This window comes from Ricinus communis, chromosome 1 (assembly GCF_019578655.1).
Source record: "Ricinus communis isolate WT05 ecotype wild-type chromosome 1, ASM1957865v1, whole genome shotgun sequence".
Lineage (NCBI taxonomy): Eukaryota > Viridiplantae > Streptophyta > Magnoliopsida > Malpighiales > Euphorbiaceae > Ricinus > Ricinus communis.
Window position 1 is genome coordinate 1,466,914 of NC_063256.1, and position 27,046 is coordinate 1,493,959.

Sequence of the window (27,046 nt, forward strand, 5' to 3'; positions counted from 1 at the left end):
TTTTTGTTTATTTATTCATTTTCAGTGGGTAAAGCATCATATATTTTATTAGAGATTAATTAAATAGACCAAATCTTGATGAGTGGACAAGTTTTAATTAACTGCATTAGCTCTTGGCTAGAGATTGAGATGAAAATCTCTCTAAGATAAGTAAATCCATTTGTCTAAATTGCCTATTTGGGGAACTTAAAGCTATCCTCATTTCTTGTTCTTAGGTATTCACTTGCTTGAATTAGAATTGAAGGAAAGGGGGTTGTGATGTTATTGGCTCTTTATTTCCAAGCAACTTCTCCTTCAAATTTGACATTTATAGTAAATCAATGTTATGTATATATAAATTTAAAAAATTGTAGTCATTGTAAAACTTTGTCAGTTGCATTGCTCCCATTACATCCGAGTAAAATCATGGCACTTGGAAATTAAGAAAGCAAAGTCCTAAGGCTCTTCATATATTGTAAAGGGCATAGCCTTCTCCACTACTTGTTTGTTTGATTACAGCTTGAATATAGTCTCCTCCACAAATGTTAGTCACTAGAAGATTAGAACGTTCATGATAATAAGAATTGTCTTAGAAAAAACCTGCCCGCTAATGAGGGGTTGCCAACACGTACCTCATATTTCACATGGATTGACCTATTGTCAAAAAAATCACAAACAATAACTCTTGTCAACAATGCACACAGATATGAATTCTTGTAAAAAGGTATTACAGACATGAAAGAAAAATAGAAGTGTTTACAGGAAAAGAAAAATGGCTAAACATATATAGTTATACAAGATGAAGCAATCCTTGACATCGACTAGAGCATTTTTGTTATCTTTTAAGGTTTCTAAACCCCTAATACCTCAACATCAAAAATACCCCAAGATGTTAAGTTTACGTTTCCTATTCTTATCCCTTTCCAAGGTTTCTTAAGCTGCTGCTATTAATACACAAGAAGCCATAGACAAAGCCACTAATCCTGATAGCTAGTATGTCGAAAGAGAAAATTTTCCCCTCTCTCCCTCTTATCTTGATCTTGACCTTGACAGGGCTTCTTGCTGCAGAAGCCGGAGATGGAGATGATAAGGTCCAAAATTTGTTGCTTTTCTTAATTAGCATGCGACTCGTCAATTTTCATGGTAATAATAGTAGTATTGATGTTAAATGAACAGGAAATCTACATTGTTTTTCTTGGAGATCAGCCAGTAAACCATATCTCTACAGTACAAAAACATATAGATATTCTCTCATCTGTCAAGAGAAGGTAAGTTCACTTCTCTGCGCCATCTTCAGTCCCTTCTTTTCTCGGGCAATATCTAGATATATGCTGTTTTTGACTCACCTGTTTCAAACAGCGATGATGATGCTGTGGACTCAATCGTCTACAGCTACACAAAGAGCTTTAATGCGTTTGCAGCAAAGTTATCTAAAGCTGAAGCCACCAAGTTATCAAGTATGTAAAGTAATCAATCGTGTAGTCTCCTTCTTATTATCCTTCTTCTATACAGTGATGGATTCACGTTCTTGGATTAAAGTTCATGAGGTTGTTGTTGATGTTTTCTTGCAGGCCTGGACCAAGTTCTTTCTGTGTTCCCAAATAGGTACCACAAGCTCCACACTACCAAATCATGGGATTTTATTGGACTTCCTAACACAGCAAGAAGAAAGTTGAAAATGGAGAGAGACATAATTGTTGGTCTACTTGATACAGGTATTATTCGAATCTCCCTCTGTTCTGTTCGATTATTCAACTAATTATTGACTTTGTTGGTGTGACAGGGATTACCCCACAATCTGAGAGTTTCAAGGGCGATGGCTTTGGTCCTCCACCAAAGAAATGGAAAGGCACTTGTGGTCGCTTTGCTAATTTCTCAGGATGCAACAAGTAACTTCCTCTCCTTCCCGGCTCTTTCCTAAATTCCTCAGGATTTAGCAGAAGGCACTTTTGATCATTTCTTCTTTAATTTCTTAGAACCTGATATACAATATGAGTTTAACATTGTTTTTCCTTACTTCAATTGTTTATAGTCACTGAAATCAAGAAATTCTGCATATTTTAACTTCTGGATGATTTCTTTCTGTCCACCTTATTTGGGTACTTAAAGCAAACTTATAGGAGCTAGATACTTCAAGCTGGACGGCAATCCAGACCCCAACGACATATTATCTCCAGTCGATGTGGATGGCCATGGGACTCACACCTCTTCAACCTTAGCAGGCAATGAAATTCCCGATGCAAGCTTATTTGGGCTAGCAAAAGGTGCAGCTCGTGGTGCAGTGCCAGCCTCCAGGGTAGCAATGTACAAAGTATGCTGGGCAAGCTCAGGCTGCTCGGATATGGACATACTTGCAGCATTTGAAGCTGCCATAAACGATGGTGTTGATGTTATCTCAGTTTCTATAGGCGGAGCAACTGCTGATTATGCAACGGATACATTTGCAATAGGTGCATTCCATGCCATGAGGAAGGGTATTATTACAGTGGCCTCTGCTGGGAATGATGGACCAATGTCCGGCACTGTGGCAAACCATGCCCCATGGCTCTTAACCGTGGCTGCTAGTGGGATTGATAGGCAGTTTAGGAACAAAGTTGTGTTGGGTAATGGGAAGACTATCTCAGTAAGTTCTACAAATTCATTTTCGGGTATAGCATTTGAAGTAGTAGCATGATCCAGATTAGAACTTGACCTTTTCTCCAGTTTAAGCACATAAGCATCAATCCTGAACCTTTTGTGCAGGGAGTTGGGGTGAACGCTTTTGAGCCAAATCAAAAATTATATCCACTTGTTAGTGGAGCTGATGCAGCGACTAACTCAGCCAGCAAGAGCAGGGCAAGGTAATCAATTATTCGTCAGGCAATTAAAATGGAAATGGAAATTGATAAAAATCAGTTATGTATAATGATATAAAACCAAAAAAAAAAACTGCAGGTTTTGTCTGGATGAATCGATGGACTCTAACAAGGTGAAGGGCAAGCTCGTTTACTGCGAACTACAAATGTGGGGTTCTGATTCTGTCGTAAAAGGAATTGGAGGGGTAGGAGCTATTATTGAAAGTGCGCAATATCTGGATGCTGCCCAAATTTTCATGACGCCAGGGACGATGGTTAATGTCACTGTTGGTGATACCATTAATGATTATATACATTCCACAAAGTAGAAATACATGCTTACTTCTGTCATATCAATTTTGAAATGTCTGAAATATATATGAATAAATTATCTTAGTTTAATGCAGATCACCGTCAGCTGTGATATACAGATCCCACGAAGTAAAAATCCCAGCTCCATTTATTGCTTCATTTTCATCTCGTGGACCAAATCCAGGATCGAAACTTCTCCTCAAGGTACTAACAATGAAGTAATTTACTGTTTCAAAACTAAAACCATCTGCTGATCATTTTGTAACGCTGCAGCCTGATATAGCAGCACCAGGAATTGATATTCTGGCATCTTACACTCCCTTGCATTCACTAACTGGCCTGAAAGGCGATACGCAGTATTCAAAATTCACACTCATGTCTGGTACTTCCATGGCCTGTCCGCATGTTGCTGGTGTAGCCGCCTATATAAAGTCATTCCATCCAAACTGGAGTGCAGCTGCTATAAAATCTGCCATTCTGACCACAGGTATTTGCACAAATCCCCAGATAGCTTCTGTTCTCTAACAGATATCTCAACGTTCATTCCCACAATGACTTACATTTTCTATGAATTCTTTTATCAAGCTAAACCTATGAGTGCAAGAGTAAACAGCGAGGCGGAATTTGCCTACGGTGCTGGCCAATTGAATCCGAGTAGAGCTAGAAGCCCTGGATTAGTGTATGACATGGATGAAATGTCTTACATTCAATTTTTATGTCATGAAGGCTACACTGGATCCTCTCTAGCTGTTTTAATTGGCTCGAAATCCATAAATTGTTCCTCGTTGCTACCTGGACTTGGCTATGATGCTATTAACTATCCGACTATGCATCTGAGTGCAAGAAACGACAAGCAGCCAACAATTGGAGTCTTTCGAAGGACAGTAACCAACGTAGGTCCTTCTACTTCCTTTTACAATGCCACCATTAAGGCTCCTAAAGGAGTGGAAATTACAGTAGTTCCTGCGAGTCTTTCTTTCTCTCGTACCTTGCAAAAGAGGAGTTTTAAGGTTGTGGTTAAGGCAAAGCCTATGTCAAGTGGACAAATCTTGTCAGGTTCAGTTGCTTGGAAAAGTTCTCGTCATGTAGTAAGGAGCCCAATTGTCGTTTACAAGCCACTGGACTAATAATCGAAATTAGACTATCAAACATACGCAAAATTGTACGTAGCAAGAACATTAAGGATTGAACAAAAGAGAAGAAAAAAAACTTAATGTATAGTGCATTGGTGTATGTTTGTGATCTTATATGCTCATATAATACGGGAAATTGATATTTCTTGCTAAATTATAGATTCACTACTTTGATTCCCCCCAAATATGATCAGATCTGATTAATGTTTAACCCTTACTTTGTCCTTGCGTTGATCTATTGCAAATCCAGAAGACAACAAACGCAAAGAATAAGTATGCCACAACAAATCCTGACAACCCTTTCTCTCCTTCTTAATGTTATCATGCCAAGGAATTGGTAGATTTTTTTCTCTGTTTCCAAAGTACAAAAATGCAAAATGGCCTGATGCTATCTGACGTCAGTGAGCCAAAATCTCATCTCATGCACAAAACAATAAAATAGAAGGCCCAAACAATGTGTCTAAAGAACAATTCCTATGCCATAAGTAAGTAAAAAAAAAAAAAGATTTAAATATTTAAAAGTTTATAATGATATGACCTTTATCCATAAGGTGTCTTGGGGGTATTTATAATGGTTGTCTCAGAATTCAATTTCTTCAAAATCGTATTACTGAAGTTGCAGTGGGATAAGGGCTTCCAATTTTTTAAGAAGAAGAGAACGTGACGTGTAACTCTGGCAGTCGTAATCAACGTGTAGAGTGATCTATATTTTGGCAAACTCATGGCTTGCTTGAGGTTATCAGTTTAGTTAAATATGCAAGATATATGTATCTTCGCATTTAGCTTAACACAAAGGTAATTTGCGAATAAATTTCAATGGTTTCTTTTCAAAACCCTTGTTTTAGGTAACGTGCCAAAATCTCCTACAGGAGAAAAATTCTATATTAGTAAAAAGAAGCAGTTGAAAAACTTTTACTAAAATAAGAAGTTCCATTTCCATATACACTGGGGAAGACCCCGTTACATTCCAGGCTGGCCCTTCCATGCAGAATTTTTACCTGTTCACATTTGTAATTTCATCTTGAAAAAGAGAGAAAAAATCAGGATTGTTTCCTGAATCTCGATGGTATTCCAAGTTGTCGTATGGAGGACTAGAGAGTGTTAGAATTTTTTATTTTTTTTTTCCATTTTCAATCGAATTACAGAAGTAGGAGGATGATCGAAAGGGACAGTCTTTTAGATGCAATCATAAAGAACGTTGCCATTTTATGTGGGCTTTTGATGGCAGCCCTTCTGATAATTCTTGGAATAGTAGACCATAGGAAGGAATTGGAAGACTCTAAAACTCCACAACGCCATGCAGCGGCTACATTCTTTTTTGTAATTCTGGTGATTTATTTTTGCACTTTTGTTGTTTTCGCAATAATTCAATGCGTAGATGGCTTCAAATTAATGTTTAGTTCTCACAAGATTGCTCCAACGGACCCGGCGGAGCCACCAGCATTGGTGGCTCAACCTCCGCCCCTCGCCCAACCATGATTATCAGGGTTTTTTCTTTTTCCTTTTCTTTAACAATGATTCCAACAAGATAATCGAATCCAACACATTGTAAGGAATAGTTAGCTTTTCATCAATAACACATGCAGTGAATGAAATCAGTTAGATATATTTACAGATGTTTGTATTTCATTCTTGGACCAAGCAAATACCGGATGATTATAAGTTTTCTGTTGATGAATGTGGTTAGACCAGGTTAGTTAGATATAATAGAAATATTAAATTTGTCTGTAAAAAATAAAAGTTAAAAATTCACTATAATATGACTTCTCATTTACATTTTCCTCTTTTCTAACCTTTAGGCCATGAATTATACAATTAGAGGGTCCTAAGTTTATGAGTAGAATTTGGAACTGGAGTTGGTATTTATGTTAGAATCAGGGTCTACTTCTCTATTCTGGCCTAGGCCAACATGCTTTTGCTTTCTGGAGGAAAGCAGACCAACATGCTTGATCATAAAGAAAAATGATGTTGCTATTCGGATAGAGAAAGCTTCCAAGGAAAGAATTCAACAGGCTTCAATATAAAGAATAATGTAATACAAGTAAAACGTTATTTTTTTTTTTTTTTAAATATAATATTTATTCCTAAAATTATTGCTGTTTCACCTTAGTTGGGTCCATAAAAGCTGTTGTTTTGAAGGCAGAGATTTCTAATTTATTTCCATTTTATGAACCAGTATTTGAGCTTAATTAATGAAATAGAAAAGCATATATTACAAAATGGAATTAATGAAATTATAGAGCTCACAGTAGAAACGAGGCACCATTCACTAAAAGGAACTAATAAGAAAAAAGAAAAAAGAATTAACTGATTTCTTGGGTTGGCACGTGTGGTCTCAAGTCTCCAACTACCTCAATTTCAGTATCGAGTGGACACGTTTGTAACCGTTACCACTTACCACTGACTCTGAGGCAAAATTAGGTGGACCATTAGCTATCTGCCATATGGGTCACCAAGACTCAATGCCCAAAAAGACCTTTTAATTCTGTCCGTCAAACCCACTATCACGCCCATACCCACGGGTGCCATTTTTCATTTCGAGATGTAAATCTTAATTTGAATAAGATTTTAATATTCAAAAAAATCCTTATTTCTATAATGATAAAGGAGGCAATACGCAAATGAAATTAACCAATTGAGTCTCATCATCTATTTTCTTGATAATTAAAGTAAAAAGTAAAATATTTATCTGGCTAACTAGTGTTTTTATTTATAAATAATATGGTATTAAGTATTTAAAAAGAAAGTTAAGTGTTCAATAAATTATATTTTATTTAAGAAAACAATATTAAAATTGGAAAGAATAAAGCTCTTTCCACTTATTCTTTAAAAAAAATTCTAAAAGGAAGGCTAACAATCAAAGATAATTTTAATAAAAAATTAAAATTATAATTACAATTTATATGAAAAAATTGTACAATTAGAAAAAGAAAAATACAATTACCTTCGATAGCAATCTCATCGATATTATAAATCATTAATTTATTAAATTTAGTTATAATCATTAAATAAAAATTTATTAATAAGATAATAAGGTGCTTTTTTTACAGGTAATACATATAAAAAATTTAATAAGTCACTGATCATACAAATTTGAAAAAAAATAAATTAATTCTACCTTTTGATGAACCGTTTGATAGTAGAAATTTTATTTATTTTTATATAAAAATAAAATAATTTACCGTTTATTATTTTGTTTCCTTAAATCATTTTTAATTAGTAAAAAAAGTCTACCTGAACCGTTTGATTGTAAAAAATTTATTCATTCTGAATTCTTCCACCAAAGTATTTACAATAGGTATGCATTTGCTTTTTCATGATTATTATTCCATTTTTTATCCATAAAATAGCAATCTTTAATCATCAATTCTCTACCCCTACTCATATTCCCTCCACATAAAACTTACTTTCTTCCCTCTTTCAAGAATTGTAAATCCATGGACCAATTCAAGTAAGTTGATTCTAATGGTGTGTGTTTGATTGAAATTTATTAATAAATGCATTTTGTTTGAAAGAAAATATATGAAAAAATAAAATAAAATAGAAATAATAAAATTATGATAAAGTTAAAAAAGGTTTTTTGGTGATATAGAATACAATGACAAACTAATATAGAATTCATTTAGAAATTTTGTATTTATTAAAATTTAGTATACAAATTGAATATGTAGAATTTTAGATTAGCTTTCACTCCACTTAAAGTATATAAATTTTATATTTATAAAAAAATTATATAAATTTTATGGATTTCAACCAAACATAATATAAGACATCGAGAAATGACACCATTTGTTAATCCTTTATTCGGATTAAATATAGATTTTGCATGATACAATTTTTGAACTAATAGTATTGCATTGGAGTACAATATAATTGAAAGGGTATTATAGGATTCGTTCTCCTAAATGATGTTTTGGCTAATTGTTGCATTTAAGGAGGGGAAGGAACTGCATTGTCATGTGGTGTTTTGTTCAAAAGGCATTGCTTAATATGTATCTTCTGCGTGGCTTAATTAATATGGCTCCTGAATTCTTTGAAATGAGTTATTAAATTCACTCGTAATACAATGGATTTCTGGTCACAATAGAATAAAGTAATGTTATGAAACTAGGAAACTTTTTCTATGACATGGAGAAGAAAACCCTTGACAGTATCCACTTTAACCTATTTCATAATTTAATAACAAGAGTTACAGTTCTTTATACAGAATCTTATACTGTCTTCCTTTTTTTATTTGTTTTTTCAGTTCAAACTCAAATCACTGTATATTCTTTTTATATTCAACATAGTATTTTTCTATTGATAAACATATTTGTCTAATTTTTTATTTTATAATTTGATTTTAATAAAAATAGATGTGGCCTTAAGCATTTATATATGTGGTTTAATGTTTTTTCTTTGAACTCATAATTTATGCCATTTACAGTAGAGTTACCGTTTGAGAAGTTGATGCGTCAGGACATATTTATGCTATAATTGGATTTTAAATAAGTAAACCTTTGAAAATCTTATTCTGATTCTTTATTATTGGTGTTCTTTTTCGGAAAAAATCGACATGCCCAGTTATATATGGAACATGTAGAAGCTTCTTAATGCAGCCTTTAGCGCACCATTGAAAGTGCCAACCACAGGTGTAGTTTGAAAAAGATAATAAATCAACTATCTATCTGCTGCATCACAAATCACAAAACACAAAACACAAAACAATGTCTGAATATTTTCCATTTCTTATGATACAACAGTAAAAGCAAAACTTGTTGGTGCAAAATTGTGACTACAGTATGTCAAAGTTCTTCAAGCTCTGTGCTGGGGTGTCCCACAACCACAAGCCCCCATCATTCTGTAGCTCGTGGAGGATTGATCATCTATATGGCTTTTCTGCGCGCGCACTTGAATCCATTGCAAGGCGTGCACTTTCATACACAAAAAGAGATGCCATTTTTGTTGAATGATATAATGACCACAATCATGAACAAGATACTCAAAGTCATCCACTCTTTTTTCTTGTTTTTGAAGTCACCTACTCTCTTGCTTCAGTTTCCTATATAAGAAACTACGCGTTCTCGGATTCCTCATACATTCTTCTCTTTTGTTTAAGCACAGACAAAGCTGAATTATATACTCTCTGTCTCTCCACTCTATTCAAATCATTACCCTTATCTTTCTTATATACGACTGCCTTATTTTATTTTTATTTTTACAGCAGGTAGCATGATCTTGAGGATATCCTTGCTGTTGCTAGCCTTAGTGGCTACATTCTCAACTGCTTCAATTAACAAACAGACATATGTAATTCATATGGACAAATCCAAGATTCCAGCTCCATATCACTCTTCGGGAAATTCAAAACAATGGTATGAATCAATGATTAATTCCATTGCTGATTTCCCATCTCAACGCGAACACAAAGAAGATGAAGAAGAGGATGATGAAACGGGATCTCCTCAGATTCTTTATGTCTATGAAACTGCAATTTTTGGGTTTGCTGCGAGGCTCTCTACAAAGCAAGTTCAACGACTTAGCAAAATTAATGGTTTTCTTTCCGCCATTCCTGACGAAATGCTAACCCTCCACACTACACACTCCCCTCACTTTCTTGGACTGCAAAGTGGTGAAGGGCTTTGGAGCCTTCCAAGCTTAGCTACAGATGTTATAATTGGAATTTTTGATACTGGAATCTGGCCAGAACATGTTAGTTTCCAGGATGCAGGCTTATCTGCAGTGCCCTCTAGATGGAAAGGCGCATGCCAAAATGGCACAAAATTTTCACCATCAAATTGCAACAAGAAGATCATTGGTGCAAAAGCTTTCTTCAAAGGCTATGAATCCCTTGTAGGAAGAATCAACGAAACAGTTGATTACCGATCCCCTCGCGACGCGCAAGGCCATGGAACACACACTGCATCAACTGCTGCTGGTAACCTTGTAGACAAGGCAAGTTTCTTCGGTTTAGCGAATGGCTCAGCAGCTGGAATGAAGTATACAGCAAGAATTGCAGTTTATAAAGTCTGTTGGTCATTAGGCTGCACCAATACTGATCTATTGGCAGCTCTAGACCAAGCTGTAGCAGATGGTGTTGATGTCCTATCCCTCTCTTTGGGAGGTACTGCCAAATCTTTTTATAGTGACAATGTTGCCATAGCCTCATTTGGGGCAACCCAAAATGGGGTTTTTGTTTCTTGCTCTGCAGGAAATTCTGGTCCATCTACCTCGACTGTAGACAATACCGCACCATGGATCATGACAGTTGCTGCTAGCTACACCGATCGAAGTTTTCCAACAACAGTCAAACTTGGGAACGGACAAATTTTCACTGGGGTTTCTCTATTTTCTGGCAGAGCAACCAAGCAATTGCAAATTGTCTATGGGACAACTGCAGGTCACATAACAGCTAAGTATTGCACGAGTGGCTCACTCAAAAAGCAACTAGTCAAAGGCAAAATTGTTGTTTGCGAGAGAGGAATTACTGGCCGAACCGCGAAAGGGGAGCAAGTGAAATTGGCAGGAGGAGCAGGAATGCTACTAATTAACTCTGAAGGTCAAGGCGAAGAGCTTTTCGCAGACCCCCATATTCTGCCAGCATGTACTTTAGGAGCTTCTGCAGGTAAAGCAATCAAAATGTATATTAACTCGACTAAAAGGCCTACTGCTTCAATTTCTTTCAAAGGAACAACATATGGCAATCCTGCACCGGCAGTGGCTGCGTTCTCATCCAGAGGACCAAGTGCGGTTGGACCAGAAGTGATTAAGCCAGATGTGACTGCACCAGGAGTGAACATTTTAGCAGCTTGGCCACCAATGACTAGCCCATCTATGCTCAAGAGGGACAAAAGAAGTGTATTGTTCAATGTACTTTCAGGAACATCGATGTCATGCCCTCATGTTAGCGGCCTAGCTGCACTACTAAAGTCTGTCCACAGAGATTGGTCACCAGCAGCAATCAAATCAGCACTAATGACCACAGCTTATGTTCTTGACAACAAAAATCTTCCAATTGCTGATCTGGGCGCCAATAACTCTGCATCAGCTACGCCTTTCGCCTTCGGATCAGGTCATGTTGACCCTGAAAGTGCTTCTGATCCAGGCCTAATATATGATATTACAACAGAAGATTATTTAAACTATTTGTGCAGCCTGAATTATACATCCGCTCAAGTATTTCAAGTGTCAAGGAGAAGATTCAGCTGTCCGAACAATACAATTATCCAGCCGGGTGACTTGAATTACCCGTCTTTTGCTGTAAATTTCGCAGGCAATGCTCAAAATATCAGCAAAACGTTCAAGAGAACAGTAACAAATGTAGGCACCCCTTCATGTACTTATGCAGTACAAGTACAGGAACCCAATGGAGTATCAACGGTGGTCAAGCCGAAGATTTTGAGGTTTCGAAACTTGGGAGAGAAACTGAGTTACAAGGTAACATTTATTGGGTTGAAAGAAAGAGATAGCAGAGAAAGTCATTCTTTTGGGTCATTAGTTTGGGTGTCAGGAAAATATAAGGTCAAAAGTCCTATTGCTGTAACTTGGCGATAGTTTTTGGCATGTAGGGCAGACTAATCAGGAACCCTCTAGATTCACAATTCAAAATCCTTCGTAAGACTGCAAAAATTGCTTGCAGCTTCTTTTTTATGTGCTAAAAAATAAAAGAAAGATACTTTTTCTGAACCTGAGGTTTTTAATATTTTAAAAATTGGCCAACGTCAGTTGTATCTTTTCAATTTTCTTATCTCTGATAAAGTTTTAACAGGCCAACAATGTATAATCTTTTTAAATTCTTTCTCCTTATTTATATATATGCTTCCTTTGACCAAAAAATTGCTTAAAAAGAATGAGAATTGCAAACTTGTTTAGGTTTCTCTAATATGATGATGTACTGAAGCAGAAAAAGGGTTCCTTTAACGGGATAGAAGACATAGTCAGTCATCAACAAGGTCAAGGGAAAGTACCTTGAAACTTCACGAAAATTGATTATATACACTGATACAGACACACAAAATACATTGCTTTTATTTGGTTTTGCCTCGCGCCATGAAGAAGAAGAATTCCTGAATAGCATACCCAATACCCAGGTTAAAACCTCCCTCCTCTTCTAATTCTTGAATAGCTTCCACTGACTAACATTTTACAGGAAATTGGTCAAAAACAATATCTCAACTTTGAGTTGGAAAGATTTTTTTTTTTTTTTTATTACTTTAAGCACTTAACTGTTAATTCTCTAATTAAGATTTTATTAAGTGGGTAGGCATATGAGAACTAAGACTAAAGTGAGCATTTACCCAAAATAATGGATCTTAATAATTTGATCTCCTCTAAAGTAAAGTATTAAATTATCTCCCATAAAGTAATTGACTTAATTAAACTTACGTGTTCTAGCAAAAGTTGAAAAACAATCTTTAACTAAGAAAAGTTATATACATCCTTTTATTTATACAATAAATCTATAAATAATAAAATATATTAATAGTATTAAATAACTAAAATAGATATTATTTATTATTATTATTTAAAATAAAATATTTATAAAATGGTCACTCATTTATATTTTTATTGTATATACCGATATCCGGCAAGAGCGAGTAAGTCTTAAATGGTTTTTTGTACACGTTGTCAACACGAACAAGATTCAAGATTTATGAAACCTGACCAAGGACAGGGAAAAAGCACTTTCTTCGTGTTTTCTTTTTCTTCTTTGAAGATTCCAAGAACTGCCATTCTACCTTTTTTCTTTATCAAACCCAAATTCATTTGTACAAGGTAAATTTCTGTTCTTTTAAAAAAGTTAGAAACTCTCTCTTGAAACTGATTGATTACTAGAAAAAGAATCAATCTTTGACATCTTTCTTACATGGGTGAGTTTTTGGTTATGAATCAAGATTACTTCTTTTGATTGATTGTCTGTCGAAATGGATAATAATAATTATGGATCTGCATCTTCTTACCCATACAATAATCCCTACCCATATCCTTATCATCATCATCCTCCTCCTCCTCCTCCTCCTCCTCCTCAAAATCCTGCATATCCACCTCCTCCTAATTCAGATTCATATCACCCCTCTCCAAATTACCCATACCCTTATACTCCTTACACGTATCCACCACCGCCACCTGCATACGCATCACCACCACCACCTGCATACACATCACCACCACCTCCACAACAGCCACATTCAACCACTCATTCAGGCCCTTTAGATTATTATCACCACCATCATTCTGGGCCTATCCCCTATCCATATCCATACCCAGCACCATCTCCAATTCCACCTACACCTACCCTTCATCAACATGGTAGTTTCAATTACAGTAATTCTCAGTACCAACACCATTCAAGTCAAGATAGCACCTTTCGAGGGCCTTCTTTATCTTCTCATCAAAGACACGATAGTTGCCCTCCTTTGGGAACTGCATCGAATCATGATAGTCACAATAGTCATAATGATACTGCCAATTCTTACGCTTCTTCTGCTTACCCTCCTTTGGATGATCTGATGAGTAATATGCGTTTGAATGAGAGTAACAATCACCCTTCTGCTCCTGCTTCCCCACCTGCACCCTCAGTAACATCAGCGCCTGATTCTCCTGTCAGTTATCAGAGTTCTAGTTTTGGACATGATAGAGATTTTTATGGTTATCCCAATACATCTGGGGCTTACTTTGGGAGGGTTGATTCTTCTGGTCAATACTCTGCTCCTCTTTATACCCATTCCGGCTCTTTTAGTGATTCACAGCATAGCCAAAGTACGCAGATTGTGCCTTGGCAGAATACTAAAGGATCTTTGAGGGTTTTGCTTTTACATGGGAATTTGGATATTTATATTTATGAAGCCAAGAACCTTCCAAACATGGATATGTTTCATAAAACGTTGGGTGATATGTTTAATAGATTACCTGGAAATATAGGCTCCAAGATTGAAGGACAAATGAGCCGGAAGATTACTAGTGATCCCTATGTTTCAATATCAGTAGTCGGTGCTGTAATTGGGAGAACTTTTGTGATTAGTAATAGTGAAGATCCTGTTTGGATGCAACATTTTTATGTTCCTGTAGCACATAATGCTGCTGAAGTGCACTTTTTGGTTAAAGATAGTGATGTTGTTGGTTCACAGTTGATAGGAGTTGTGGCCATACCAGTTGAGCAGATATATTCAGGGGCTAGAGTTGAGGGAGTTTACCCAATTTTGAATAGTAATGGAAAACCATGTAAACCTGGAGCTACATTGAAAATTTCGATTCAGTACACCCCAATGGAGAAACTCAGCATATACCATCAAGGTGTTGGTGCTGGTCCTGATTATTATGGAGTGCCAGGCACATATTTTCCTCTTAGGAAAGGTGGAACTGTGACTCTTTATCAAGATGCTCATGTCCCAGATGGGTGTCTTCCAAATTTGAAACTTGATCACGGGTTTTCCTATGTGCATGGGAAGTGTTGGCATGACATCTTTGATGCAATACGGCATGCCAGGCGTTTAATTTACATTACAGGATGGTCAGTGTGGCACAAAGTTAGGCTGATTCGAGATGCTGATCCAGATGTCACATTGGGGGATCTGCTGAGGTCCAAGTCCCAGGAAGGAGTAAGAGTGCTGCTTCTTATCTGGGATGACCCTACTTCAAGGAGCATTTTGGGATATAGAACAGTAAGAAACTTTCCTGTAAATGAGCATGTAATTTTGGTCGAATGCTGCAGCGTTGCTATTTGTATTCAGCATTGTCTTATAGGAAGTATTATTGTTTGTCATTCTTATAATCACTGTTTTATATAAGCCTCGATAGTTTTAAGGTTAAAACAATTAACATGAGACTGCAATTTTTATTCCTGGAGTACAAGATGACAGCGTGATGGTTGTTGCTGAGTGGTATTCTCATTGTTAAATCTTTTTATGACCGTGCATTTTTTGAATTTATGTTTTTGTGTAGATACACGGTCCTGTACAGAGTTACTGTTATTATATTGTAATTTTTGTTAATATATTATATGTGCATTGCTATTCTACATAATGTATTGGGATTTTGACTTTAAAGGGAAAGTACATTTTTCATTTTAATTCTTTGAAATGAATTATGCAGGATGGAATTATGGCAACGCATGATGAAGAAACCCGACGTTTTTTCAAACACTCATCGGTACAAGTGCTTCTTTGTCCTCGCATTGCTGGAAAGCGACATAGCTGGGTTAAGCAAAGGGTTAGTTATTTGTTAACAGAAGTAAAATTTGAGCTGTATTGATGCTTGCAGCATTGTATATCAGACATCGTTCTTCTTCTTCTTCTTATGTTCAGCCTGTGAAGCTATTACCTAGTGCAAGCTGTTTTATCATATCTTATGGAGTTCATTTTGGTATGGGAAAGTGAAACAGCATTCTATCATGATAATTATTGAGAAATCTTCCTTAAGCAAGCTTTGCCCTTTTCTTTTTCTTTAACATAAAAAGTTGATGCAGAAACTGGAAATTTTTTACTATATTTCTTCTTACTCTTTCAACTTTCAGGAAGTTGGAACTATTTATACACACCATCAGAAAACTGTAATAGTAGATGCTGATGCAGGCAATAATAGAAGAAAAATCGTAGCTTTTGTTGGTGGACTTGATTTATGTGATGGGCGATATGATGCTCCACACCATCCTCTATTTAGGACACTACAAACAGTGCATAAGGATGACTATCACAACCCCACTTTCACGGTAAGGACTTCAATTTTATCTGTCTCAGCAATTTCCCAATTGTGATTATGTATATTATTCGTTAGTAAGTATCATTCAGCATATAAAAGCTGATTGGAACTCTGGGATCATATTGCTAGAGTTTAACAGTAGTTGCAGATTTTATCTTGAAAAGGTGAAATCAATTCTTTTTTTCTCTATTAATTACATAATTTCTGTTACCCAAGCAGGGTAATGTTACCGGTTGTCCAAGAGAACCATGGCATGATTTGCACAGCAAAATTGATGGCCCAGCAGCATATGACGTTCTTACAAACTTTGAGGAGCGTTGGTTCAAGGCTGCAAGACCCCAAGGGATAAAAAAACTAAAAATGTCATATGATGATGCTTTGCTAAGGATTGAAAGAATTCCAGACATCTTAGGAGTTTTTGATGCCCCTTCTGTTGGTGAAAATGATCCCGAAGGTTGGCATGTTCAGGTAAATTGTCCAAACCTTGGTCCAATGATCAAGGACTGAGGTGGGATGAGTTTGGTTTTCTTATTTGGTTATGTAGTTTGCTGTAGTATATATTTCTGTTTCCCTTTTCAAAATGCAGATTTTTCGTTCAATAGATTCAAATTCTGTTAAAGGCTTCCCAAAGGATCCAAAAGAAGCCACAAGCAAGGTGAGCGAATATTTGGTAATGGTAATTGGTTTTCCAAATATCTTTGTAGCCTTTGCAAGTGTGTATTATGCATGTAATGATCACTGCTTGTGGAAATTGATTGCTCATTCTGTTGTAGCAGAACCTGGTGTGTGGGAAGAATGTCCTCATTGATATGAGCATTCATACAGCCTATGTGAAGGCCATTCGTGCTGCCCAGCACTTTATTTATATAGAGAACCAATATTTCATTGGATCATCATACAACTGGAGTTCATATAAAGATTTAGGTGAGAAGATTTTTCTTTCTTTTATGAACCATTTTAAGATTTGTTATGTGGTCAATATGGAAAAACATGAATGGATTTAGGATCAATTAAGAAGGATTGTGAAATTAAAGGCACTAACACTAAAAAATAGAAGTGATACATTTCTTTTCAATTGCGCCATCATAAGGTTGTATTTAGTGGATGCAGCACTTTATTACAATGCTATCTTCTTGCAGGCGCTAATAATTTAATTCCAATGGAGATCGCACTTAAGATTGCTGATAAAATTAGAGCAAATGAGAGATTTGCCGCCTACATTGTTATTCCAATGTGGCCAGAGGGTGTTCCAACAGGTGCTGCTACACAAAGGATTCTATTTTGGCAGGTGAGGGCAATGGCTGTACCACCAATTAAGACCTATATTTTGGTTACAAATGCAGGCATCTACTATTAGTAGTATAGTAGTGCTTTTGTTGTCTGAATTATTAAAGAATGGGGGCATTTCTTTTGAGGAAAGATGATGATAAACTGACAATATAATGTTCGTGGATGTGACTTGAATTGCTGCATTTTTAATCTTGGAAATTTATGAATTGATGCAGCATAAAACCATGCAAATGATGTATGAAACAATTTACAAGGCTTTAGTGGAGGTTGGACTTGAGAATGCATTCTCACCTCAGGATTATTTGAATTTCTTCTGCCTCGGTAATCGTGAGTTCACAGACACTTGTGACACTTCAGTGGTGTCAAGTCCTACAGCTGCAAACAATCCTCAGGTATGCTTATGCCTGGAACTAATTGTTTGTCTCAGTCGATGATATTGGGATCGCTTCTCTGCAAAGAGGAGTAACCTCCCAATACAAGGGGTCAACTATGATCTATTTTATGGGGGCGTTTGGCTGTTTGGTTGTCGGAATTTGAATTTCCCGCTTAAAGTTTCTTTTCCAGGCTTGGCTTGTACAGATCCATTCAACTTGTACTCTTACATTCTCGTGAGAAAGTAACTTCCTTCCCCACCCTTTTACAAGGAAGTACAGGAAAGTACTTCTCTTTGTAGATGGGAGAGTAGAAGTGAGACCCACTGATTCAGGAATTCAACATTTCTGGGAATCCAAATATTGTTGACAAACCAAACCCGGGAATGTTACATTCCCTAGTGACTTATCCAAACAATTCCAGGAATCCAATGCCTTCAATAATTCTCTCAATTGCTGCCTTATTTTCTTCTTGATCCAAATACTTGTGAAATATTGGATTTGCAGGCTCTCAGTCGGAAAAGCCGGCGATTTATGATATATGTCCATTCAAAAGGTATGATAGTCGATGATGAGTATGTGATATTGGGGTCTGCAAACATAAACCAGCGGTCAATGGAGGGCACCAGAGACACTGAAATCGCAATGGGAGCATATCAGCCTCATCATACCTGGGCAAGAAAACAGTCTAATCCATATGGACAGGTAAGTTAATTAAATATTTCATATCCTAGAATTTAACCAAAGATGCAATTCCATCTTGGAAATAAGAAAAGAAAAATAGTCATGTATATAAATTGTGCTTTATAGATACATGGATATAGGATGTCACTGTGGGCCGAGCATGTTGGAGGTATTGAGGGCTGTTTCACACAACCGGAGAGTCTTGAATGTGTTAGAAGAATTAGAACTCTGGGCGAGATGAACTGGAAACAGTTTGCAGCCGATGAAATTACAGAGATGAAAGGGCACCTGCTAAAATACCCAGTTGAAGTTGATAGAAAGGGCAAGGTGAGGCCAATTCCTGGATGTGAAACTTTCCCTGATGTGGGTGGAAATATAGTAGGTTCATTTCTTGCCATTCAGGAGAATCTGACCATCTAAGTAGAATTTTTACAGGCAATAGAGCATCTTGAAAGTACAAATTTTGATTTACCTCCTTGTATACATTTGTGCTGTAAAAATCTCTAGCTCTTCCCCTGTGTCTGGAGATTAGCATTATATTATTCAAAAAATTGTTAATTCTTTGTCTGTATATCTTTAATCCTTGCTTACTCAAGTGTTCCTTCTTCTTACTCCATGAAGATGCTTGTATATTTGTATATATGTAATAAAGATGACAAGAGTCTGAGACTTTGCAAATTTTATCTGGAACAAGCATAAACCCTTGAGATTCAGATTCTATTGGTACGTTCACTCTTTATTGTGGAGCTCAATATCCCAACTTTCCATATGTGTTAACTCAAGGGTGTCGCCAATCTCAATGATTAGCTGTGCAGGAAAACGATGGATCTGGGAAAAAATTTCATTTTTCTCACCCATTTTACCCCAAACGCGGACTTGAAAAATAGCTATGCTAATTCAAGAGAGAATTCCCACCCTAATTCAAGAAAAGACAAATAGAGCATCAAGAGCAAACAGAATACCCCAATTTCAGAAAATGCCCACCCATCGTTTCGTTAGTCACTGCACAAGTACAACCAGGACATCGTGAACACGCTATTTGCTACAATTACAAAAAGAAACTTCTCCCCTGTTTTAACTTGCTCTATAAGTGACAAAAATGCGGCCATAACCAGATGAGATTAAAAGCCTGTATTCTAAGGAATTCCTCTAGATATCGACCAAAGAATGAATGCCAAGTCATGGTAACGAATATACTTTATGGGAGCATAGACAGGTTAACTGCCCAAGCTTGCATCTTTATCATCCGTTGATGACACATTCACAAGCCTGGCGCGTCTAGTATTCGAGTCCACCTCTACTCTGAGACCAAGCCCAGAAAGCTCAGGCACCTGAACAGTTCCTTGAAGCTCCAATTCAGCTACTGCTTTCTGATTTTCTACATTCCCTTCCAATAAGTTCCTCACACACCATAATCCCCACTCCCTTAAAAATGGATTATCTTCATCTGTCACACACTGTTGTAACAACAGAGGAATCATATCCTTCTGCCTAATCTCATCTTGCACATTGTTTCTTTGAAAAGCACAATTACCAATGACTGCAACAATGTCTCTCCGAAATCCTTTGTAAGGGCAGGGTTTATAGGAGCGTGAAGAAGCTGGTTCATGGTTCTCATTCTGTTTCATGGCTTTCTTGATCATTGGCGGAGGCTCAAGGTCATGAAGCACAAAAAGAAGTAATTCTAGAAGTCCATTAGACAAAAGTGTATCAACGACATCCACTGAATGATACAGGCCACCCTTACCATGCAGGGCACATGTGTCTCTTAGAATGGTCAGTGAATATCCAAGAACATCAACCGCAGCAGATCCTGTTGGAAGACCAGAATTGCCTCTTGACACAAAATCAACAACCCCAACAGATCTCTTAAATATTCCAAATACACACAATGCAAAATCAATTGAAACACTTATATCCTCAAGTCGTTCATTCAAGATCTCTGATACAGTACTCAAGAGATAAGCTTGTTCTGTTGAGAAAAGGTCACTACTTGAACTTATACCTTCACTGTTTTCAGAATCACCAGCACAATAAAAACAAGAGAATAGTTTATAAAAGTATTCTTCTTCCAAACAGATCCTCGAGAGAAGCAGTTTAAACCAATCTTCTCCATAGCCAACTGGCAGAAAAGCAATCCCACAAACAATCATAATATGTACGGCAATTAAAAGCAAATAGATCTGAATAGGATTTACAACAAATCAGCCATACCTACAGAGGCAGTCCTCACAATCTCAGCCACAATAGCCAGCCCTCGATCTCCACAGAGCTCTAAAACGAAGCCAGGATTTCCATCACAACAAGTATAAATTATCATACAAAGAGGATCACAAGTACTCTGACTTCGGTTCTTTGCAAGCACAACAAACTCATCAGGGAAAAACCAATGCCAAATAGCTTGCTGATGTTTTTCTCCAGCCAAAGATACATTAGCCAGAACCTGCAATCCAAGCCGAATAATCCCATAATCCGGCTCATAAACAAGTCCCGCAGACCGTAAAAGAGTAGAAACCATCTCCGGTCCATTTAACGCTACAAAACAGTTCTGATTGGTGATTTCTCCAGCGCACAGATTTCTCAGGAGTTTTAAAGAGAGCGTGAGAAACTGATCTCCAGACGGGTAAGAAATAGATTTGAAAAGCTTCAGCACTAAAGGAAGGACATCCTTAGCTGCAAGGTTAGCACGGCCATCATCAATTCTTGAAGTTTCGATAAGAATTTCTAATGCTTCTTTTAGATCATAAGACTTTGAAGCCCTAAACAATAGTTGGAGGAGATCTTCTGGCAGAGACAACTCCATTGCTGAAACAAAAATTACTATCAAAATTAATCCTTCACAGTAATATAGAAAAGAAACAAATTGAAACTTAGAAAAACATTTAAAAAAATATATTTCGATCACATAGCACATCAGAATTTCCGTCAAAAACCCTAATACTGAAAATCTAAACCCTTAACAAAATTAAGCCTTAAACGAACTTTAAGAAAAAAATGAAAATCAATCCATGTGCACAAATTGTTGTATAAATTTCACAAGATAATTGATAAAATTTAATGTTAATCATGTAATGATACTTACTTAAGTTTCACAAAGTAACGTTTAACCTAAAATATCTTCTTCAATTGACCCCGGAGACAAAATTGCTTAACAGCATGATGCAAGGCGGTGAAAGAGGGAAGGGAAACAAATTTGAACAAGCGTGCGTTCCATACTGATGTCAAAGCACGACGCAGTATAGATCATAGCCTTAAAACGCCGCGCTTCAACTTTACAGCTGGAGATGGCGCAGTATAGTCTAGGGTACGGCTCAAGAACCTCGCTCGCACTTCAAGGCCATATGCGCGCAGTGGAATGGAATTCACTTTCAGGCCCAATAGCTGAGTCCGCTGTATATGGATCATCCATTTCTTCGATCCGGGCCAAAGTTATTAAGGATAAAAATATAACTGTTAGTTACTTTTTTTAACAATTAATATAACTGTTAATTACATTCGCTTAATCTAAGATTTACAAGTGACCTGTTTTTTCCATATATATTAAACCTAACTATTCAATCAGTAATGTTTATTGTGAGTATTGTCTATGGGCCAAGCATGGTAGGACTCCTATTGTAAGCACTTAGATCTGTGCTTTAAGATTATACGCTTTTAATCTGTATAATTTCAAATAATATGACATTACTTTTTAATTAAGTTTTTATTTTATATATGATACACAATCTATTAAAAAATTTATATTTAAATAAAAATATTAACACCGTATAACATTGATTAAGATATTTTATTCTTCCGTATAAATAGATTTTAACATATACATTTAAATGAGAAATTCATTTCTATGGTGTATTTTCTTTGTAAAGAATATGTTCTTTTTAAATTTTTTTAATTTATGATTTTCATTTATTTTACTGAAAAATAACCAAAAATCAATTACAATCGTAAATTAACAAAATTCAAAAAGTGATATTTTAATATTTTAATAGAATAGAAATAAAAAGCATGGAGGTTTCTAATATTTTTTTCTTTCGAAAAACCATCCTTTGAAGTGGACCCAGGCAGTAACCACCCTCTAAGTTGGCCCAAACTTTGAATGGAAAGGGCCCACAATCCCCAGTAATAGAGGCGGTAGAATTGAAAAGGTCAGCCCCACATCAAACAATAAAAGATCATAGGATAGAATGCACGGTTCAGATTATCTGTATGCCATGCGGCAAGCGTACCGACACGCGGGCGTTTGAATTTGAAGGAATATCCACGCCATGTGCCAAATTGGCACTCTTCCACAGCTTCGTCTACTTTTTTAACTTGATTTACTATTTCCCGCCCCAATTTTTTTTTCTTAAAAATCGGCGGTTTTTATATTTTTAATTTTATATAATAAAATATATATTAATCATTCAATATTAAAATATAAAAATTGAACATCACAATTGGAGAATCAAGTTGAATTCGAATAATACTCACAATATTTATTTTATATATTTATATCTTTAAATATTTTACTATTATTAAATAATAATTAACAAAATAAAATTTACATTTAGATAAAATTTAATATATTTACAAAAATTAATTAATTTACTTAAATTTTACAGATTAAAAAAATAATTTAGATATAGTTATGAATAGACTATAAAATGAAAATTACTTAAACTCGTCCTTGTACTATTTGATTGAGTAACAAATATATATCTCTAAAATATATATATATTTATTATTTATTTTATTTATATATATATATATATATATATATATATATTAATTTTTAAAATTTAAATTTTATTAATATGAATGTTTAATTTTTAATACATAAAATTTTTATTTTAACATATAAAACTTAAATTCACGTGTAATTTTATAAATTTTTTTATTATTTTATTAATTCATAAATTACACTCCTAGTTAAATGTTGATTCTAATTATATTAATTATATTTTAATATTATATTTAACTAATAAATAATTTTTAATTAAATAATAATATAAATTTTATTTTAAAAATAACATATTAAAATATTTTCTTAATATTATGTTAATTAATAAGACTAATTTATAATTAAATAATTTTTTAATTTTAAAAATTAACGTCTTAAATAATATTTTTAATATTATATTTAAATAATAATTTTTATTTTAGAAAATAATAATATAATTGTATTATTATGTTAATTTATATAATATTAAAATTAATTAATAAATTTTTATAATTCTAATTTATAAAATATTTTAAAATAATTAATTTATTATCAATTCAAAATTTTATAAATTAATATTGAATATTAAAAATATTATTAAATTATAATAGATTTTAATTTGATTATAAAATATCAATAAATCGTACAATGCAGACAAAAGATTTTGATAGAGAATTCTTCTCTGCACCGAGCGAATTGCCTGCATTATCACGCCTAAACTTCAACATAGACCGTACACGTGGACCACCAAATGCTGATTTGATCCACAATGTAAAAGCTGGCAAGTGTAGTATAGATCCAGCTTCTGATGGCCTTTTACTGTGGGCCACAATACTATACAGTGTATGGACACACAAAGACTTGCCCCCCTACAACTCAAGTCAAGACTGTAGGGACCCAAAACTAATCCCCACCTTTGGTTACTGTTACCGGAACCTTTAAAAGGTTAAATATCCCTAAACATGCAGTTTAGAATTAAAAAAATTTAATTTTAATTTCAAATAAATAAATAAATCTGTTTAAATACTAATTAAATTTAAATTTAAAAAATTTATAAATATATATTACAGTCATTGTTTAAATTAGTTAAATAAAATAAAAGTTTAAATAGACTAATTTTTTATATTTAAAACAAAATTCAAATTTAGATTTTTTAGATTTTATGTAATAAATTTTTATATCTTATTAAAATAAAAAATAATTATTATTATCAGCCAATTTACTAAACTATAATTAATGCTGTTATTACTAATTTATTTAAGATTTTATTTAATTTTTAAATAAAAATAAAAATTAGTTGTTAAAATAACAAAGTTTAAACTTATTTAGTTTTAAGCTTTCATAAAATGATTTTATGGACGGGGAGTGCGTTGTCTGCCTTTCTTTTTCTCTGTCCCTTTTTCTATGAAAAATCATTTGTTCTTTTTTCCCATAAAACTAACAAAAAAAAGACCTGTGCTGGGCTCCACGCTGCCACCATTTCAGTTTGGTTTTTACGGTGATTTGTAAATTAATTCATCAGGAACAATTAAATTAAGCAAAGATAATGTTAATTGAGAGGAGATATTGAGATTTAATTGACTAATGAAAACTCAAGTGAGGAGGAAAACTTTAGCATGTTCCAGGGTGCATTTACATTCGTTTGCAACCCCCCCACTCAAGTATTAGAAACCAAGTAAAGATTTGGCATCCGATGCCAACATCAAGCTCACGTTTTCTTTTAACAAAGCAAGTAAAGCTAAGCCCCACTCAATGTCAAAAAGAACAAGGACCCCACGTGTCAGATCACGAAAGGGACGACCCCACCTTATACAATTAAGCACCGTACACGTGTCCCCATCTCCAGCCGACTGATCTGCTCTTTGATCGGACCACCGAACCAACCCGATAGGGACCACCACGCGGCTGCCTTGGAAACAATGCCCCCAAAGACGGTCCCCCTGGGTCCCCACTTTAACTTTGGGGCCCGCGCCCCATCACATGACAGAGCGATGTGGCTGCCCCACCCTTTTTTTGAAAAATTTCTACTCTTTTTTGCATTTGCACGGTCCACGGAGCCGAGTCTACCTTTGCAATATATGGTCTGAATTTTGACCCACCACAAATGGTGGGACCCGCTCTCCGTCCGCCTAATCCGTCCCCACTTCACACGTGCACACCTTCAAATTTCCAGCCCTCACGTGAGCACGTGCTGCTATCTTCCGCACATTTACCAAGGCAAAATTTCGAGCTCAAAATGAACTTGTTAATGGCGGATACATACACCAAAGGATTAATAACAAGTCACCAATGAATAAAAAGAGGCAAGAGCGAGTTAATGCTTCGAAGATCGAGTCATAAACTGGAGCTCTTGTTTATCGTAAATCTCCAAGGAAAAGTCTCTAAGCATCTGTGTTGTTGTTGTTGTTGTACTAGTGGTGGTATTAGAACTAATAGGAGCAGAACTTGAAGTTGGCGCCATAACTGACGTGGCTTTTGCAGGTTTAGAAGTTGAAACAGCACTTGAGCCCGAAACAGGCACAGCAACTGCTATATTAGCAGCTTGTTGCATGGACGACACGAAAGACGATATTGGCCTCGCTGAAATATTAACTAGAGGCGTAGCTGCAGCTTGAAACGCGAATATTTGAGGCTGATTTGAAGGTCCAGCTGCAGCCATAGGTGGCACCATGAAAAAAGCACCCGGAACGACAGCGTTCGATGGTATGGCCCACATAGGAACTAAACCCTGAGGAACTACTGCTTGTTGCGGTACAGCCACCGCTTGAGGTTGCTGTGTTGTTATAGGAGCGAGAGGTGCAGAGACTGAAACGGTGTCGGTTATGTCAATGTACTCGCTATTAGCAGGTCGTTTACGCTTCTTTTTAACTGAATTAGGATCGTTTGGTTCGGAGCTTGTGTTGGAGGTTGTAGGGATTTTAAGGGTCCCATTAACTGACATGGCAATAGCAGGAACAGTACCGGTACCGGTGGCCGCGATTATCGCTGGCTCTGCGTGTTCAAGTAGCCACCTAATGGTCTCTCCATCTGATTTATGACCAAGTTCTCTTGTGAGTTGAAAGATCCTAGCAGCACATGTTGCCGGCATTCGGATCCTTCTGCCCCTGCCCTCTACTTTCGTGTGTCGGTCTTTAGTGGACGCTCTTTTCGGTGGAACCGTAGTTAACGGCATCCTGATGGCTGCCGGGACGTGGACGGCGACCGGCATGACTCCTAATGGAGCAGGTGATGCGTCCTCTAATTCAGGCTCTTCCTTTGGAGTAACCGACTTTGTAGGTGAAGCGGCGTTGTTGTTTCTGTCATCATCTTCATCGAGTTCCTTTTTATGGAAGGTTGCCATGATCAAAAACAAAACAAAACAAAATAATAATAGATAGATATATATGTATAGAAAGGTGTTTTAAAAGAAGAAGGAAGGGGAAGGAGGTATGCAAGTAGTGGTGAGTAATAAGACGGTGAAAAGGAGGGGATAAACTGCTTATTTATATACTGTGATTTGAGAACAGTGAAGGGCGTAATAGTTTGGATGCGGGAAATCTACGGTTATTTGCCTATCACACGAACGGAGTTGGATAGACGGGATGATGACACGTGGTGGACCCAATCCGCAGGATTATGTGCCTATCTGTTCTGTGGGGTCAATGTTGTGGTGGTGAATGCTGATGGCTCCACTGACCAAAATTAGTTACAGTTATTCTTTTTCTTTTTCCTTTTTCCAATTTCTTTTTGCAACCTGGACTCATATAATATTCACAGGCAAAAGAAAATAAAATTCTCCTCTCAGGGATAAATCATAAATGGCAAATACGGATTATTCTTTAAGTAAAACATTAAAAGATGCAACGAAAACTCCATTACTTTCTTGACTGTTTCATGTTCAACAAAACAACTTTCACTAAAGAACTTCAAATTTAAAAAACGCATTCTTCCATTCTTTTAATTAATTTGATGGTATCTAATACAGCTATTAACCCATTTACGTTTAATTGTAACTTCAACGGAATTCACAGCTTCTTTATTTGTTTGTCCCTTTTTCTTTTTTACTGTGCCTCCTGAGTTTTTGGAGATACC

General features: G+C 35.8%; 5 protein-coding genes across 6 annotated transcripts; 3 read left to right on the forward strand and 2 right to left on the reverse strand.

The window, feature by feature from the left end:
* Positions 1 to 697: 697 nt before the first annotated feature.
* On the forward strand, positions 698 to 4,412 carry LOC8258489 (subtilisin-like protease SBT4.14). The gene is made up of 11 exons (XM_002511725.4): positions 698 to 1,070; positions 1,156 to 1,247; positions 1,339 to 1,436; positions 1,551 to 1,694; positions 1,763 to 1,868; positions 2,089 to 2,602; positions 2,722 to 2,819; positions 2,914 to 3,138; positions 3,221 to 3,329; positions 3,399 to 3,612; positions 3,711 to 4,412. Exons 1-11 carry the CDS (start codon positions 975 to 977, stop codon positions 4,250 to 4,252), a joined length of 2,238 nt encoding a protein of 745 aa, XP_002511771.2. The 5' UTR covers positions 698 to 974; the 3' UTR covers positions 4,253 to 4,412.
* Positions 4,413 to 9,058: 4,646 nt separating this feature from the next.
* Positions 9,059 to 11,923, forward strand: LOC8258490 (subtilisin-like protease SBT1.1). The gene has a single exon (XM_002511726.4). It carries the CDS (start codon positions 9,470 to 9,472, stop codon positions 11,789 to 11,791), a length of 2,322 nt encoding a protein of 773 aa, XP_002511772.3. The 5' UTR covers positions 9,059 to 9,469; the 3' UTR covers positions 11,792 to 11,923.
* A 926-nt stretch (positions 11,924 to 12,849) lies between these two features.
* Positions 12,850 to 18,957, forward strand: LOC8258491 (phospholipase D beta 2). 2 transcript variants are annotated; one of them, XM_015728924.3, is made up of 10 exons: positions 12,850 to 14,898; positions 15,329 to 15,445; positions 15,750 to 15,944; positions 16,154 to 16,402; positions 16,521 to 16,589; positions 16,708 to 16,858; positions 17,074 to 17,222; positions 17,440 to 17,616; positions 18,103 to 18,300; positions 18,406 to 18,957. In XM_015728924.3, exons 1-10 carry the CDS (start codon positions 13,162 to 13,164, stop codon positions 18,697 to 18,699), a joined length of 3,336 nt encoding a protein of 1,111 aa, XP_015584410.2. In that variant the 5' UTR covers positions 12,850 to 13,161; the 3' UTR covers positions 18,700 to 18,957. The 2 variants fall into 2 exon arrangements, with proteins under 2 accessions (XP_015584410.2, XP_002511773.2); XM_002511727.4 differs by having other exon boundaries at positions 12,852 to 14,898; positions 16,711 to 16,858.
* A 289-nt stretch (positions 18,958 to 19,246) lies between these two features.
* Positions 19,247 to 21,622, reverse strand: LOC8258492. Its single transcript, XM_002511728.4, has 3 exons — positions 21,362 to 21,622; positions 20,494 to 21,084; positions 19,247 to 20,401 (listed from the first exon to the last, which is right to left on the reverse strand). The coding sequence occupies exons 2-3, from the start codon at positions 21,080 to 21,082 to the stop codon at positions 19,497 to 19,499; spliced, it is 1,494 nt and encodes a 497-aa protein (XP_002511774.2). The 5' UTR covers positions 21,083 to 21,084; positions 21,362 to 21,622; the 3' UTR covers positions 19,247 to 19,496.
* A 2,886-nt stretch (positions 21,623 to 24,508) lies between these two features.
* LOC8258493 (transcription factor TCP9) lies at positions 24,509 to 26,741 on the reverse strand. Its single transcript, XM_015727389.3, has one exon. The coding sequence runs from the start codon at positions 26,313 to 26,315 to the stop codon at positions 25,290 to 25,292; it is 1,026 nt and encodes a 341-aa protein (XP_015582875.3). The 5' UTR covers positions 26,316 to 26,741; the 3' UTR covers positions 24,509 to 25,289.
* Between the last annotated feature and the right edge of the window lie 305 nt (positions 26,742 to 27,046).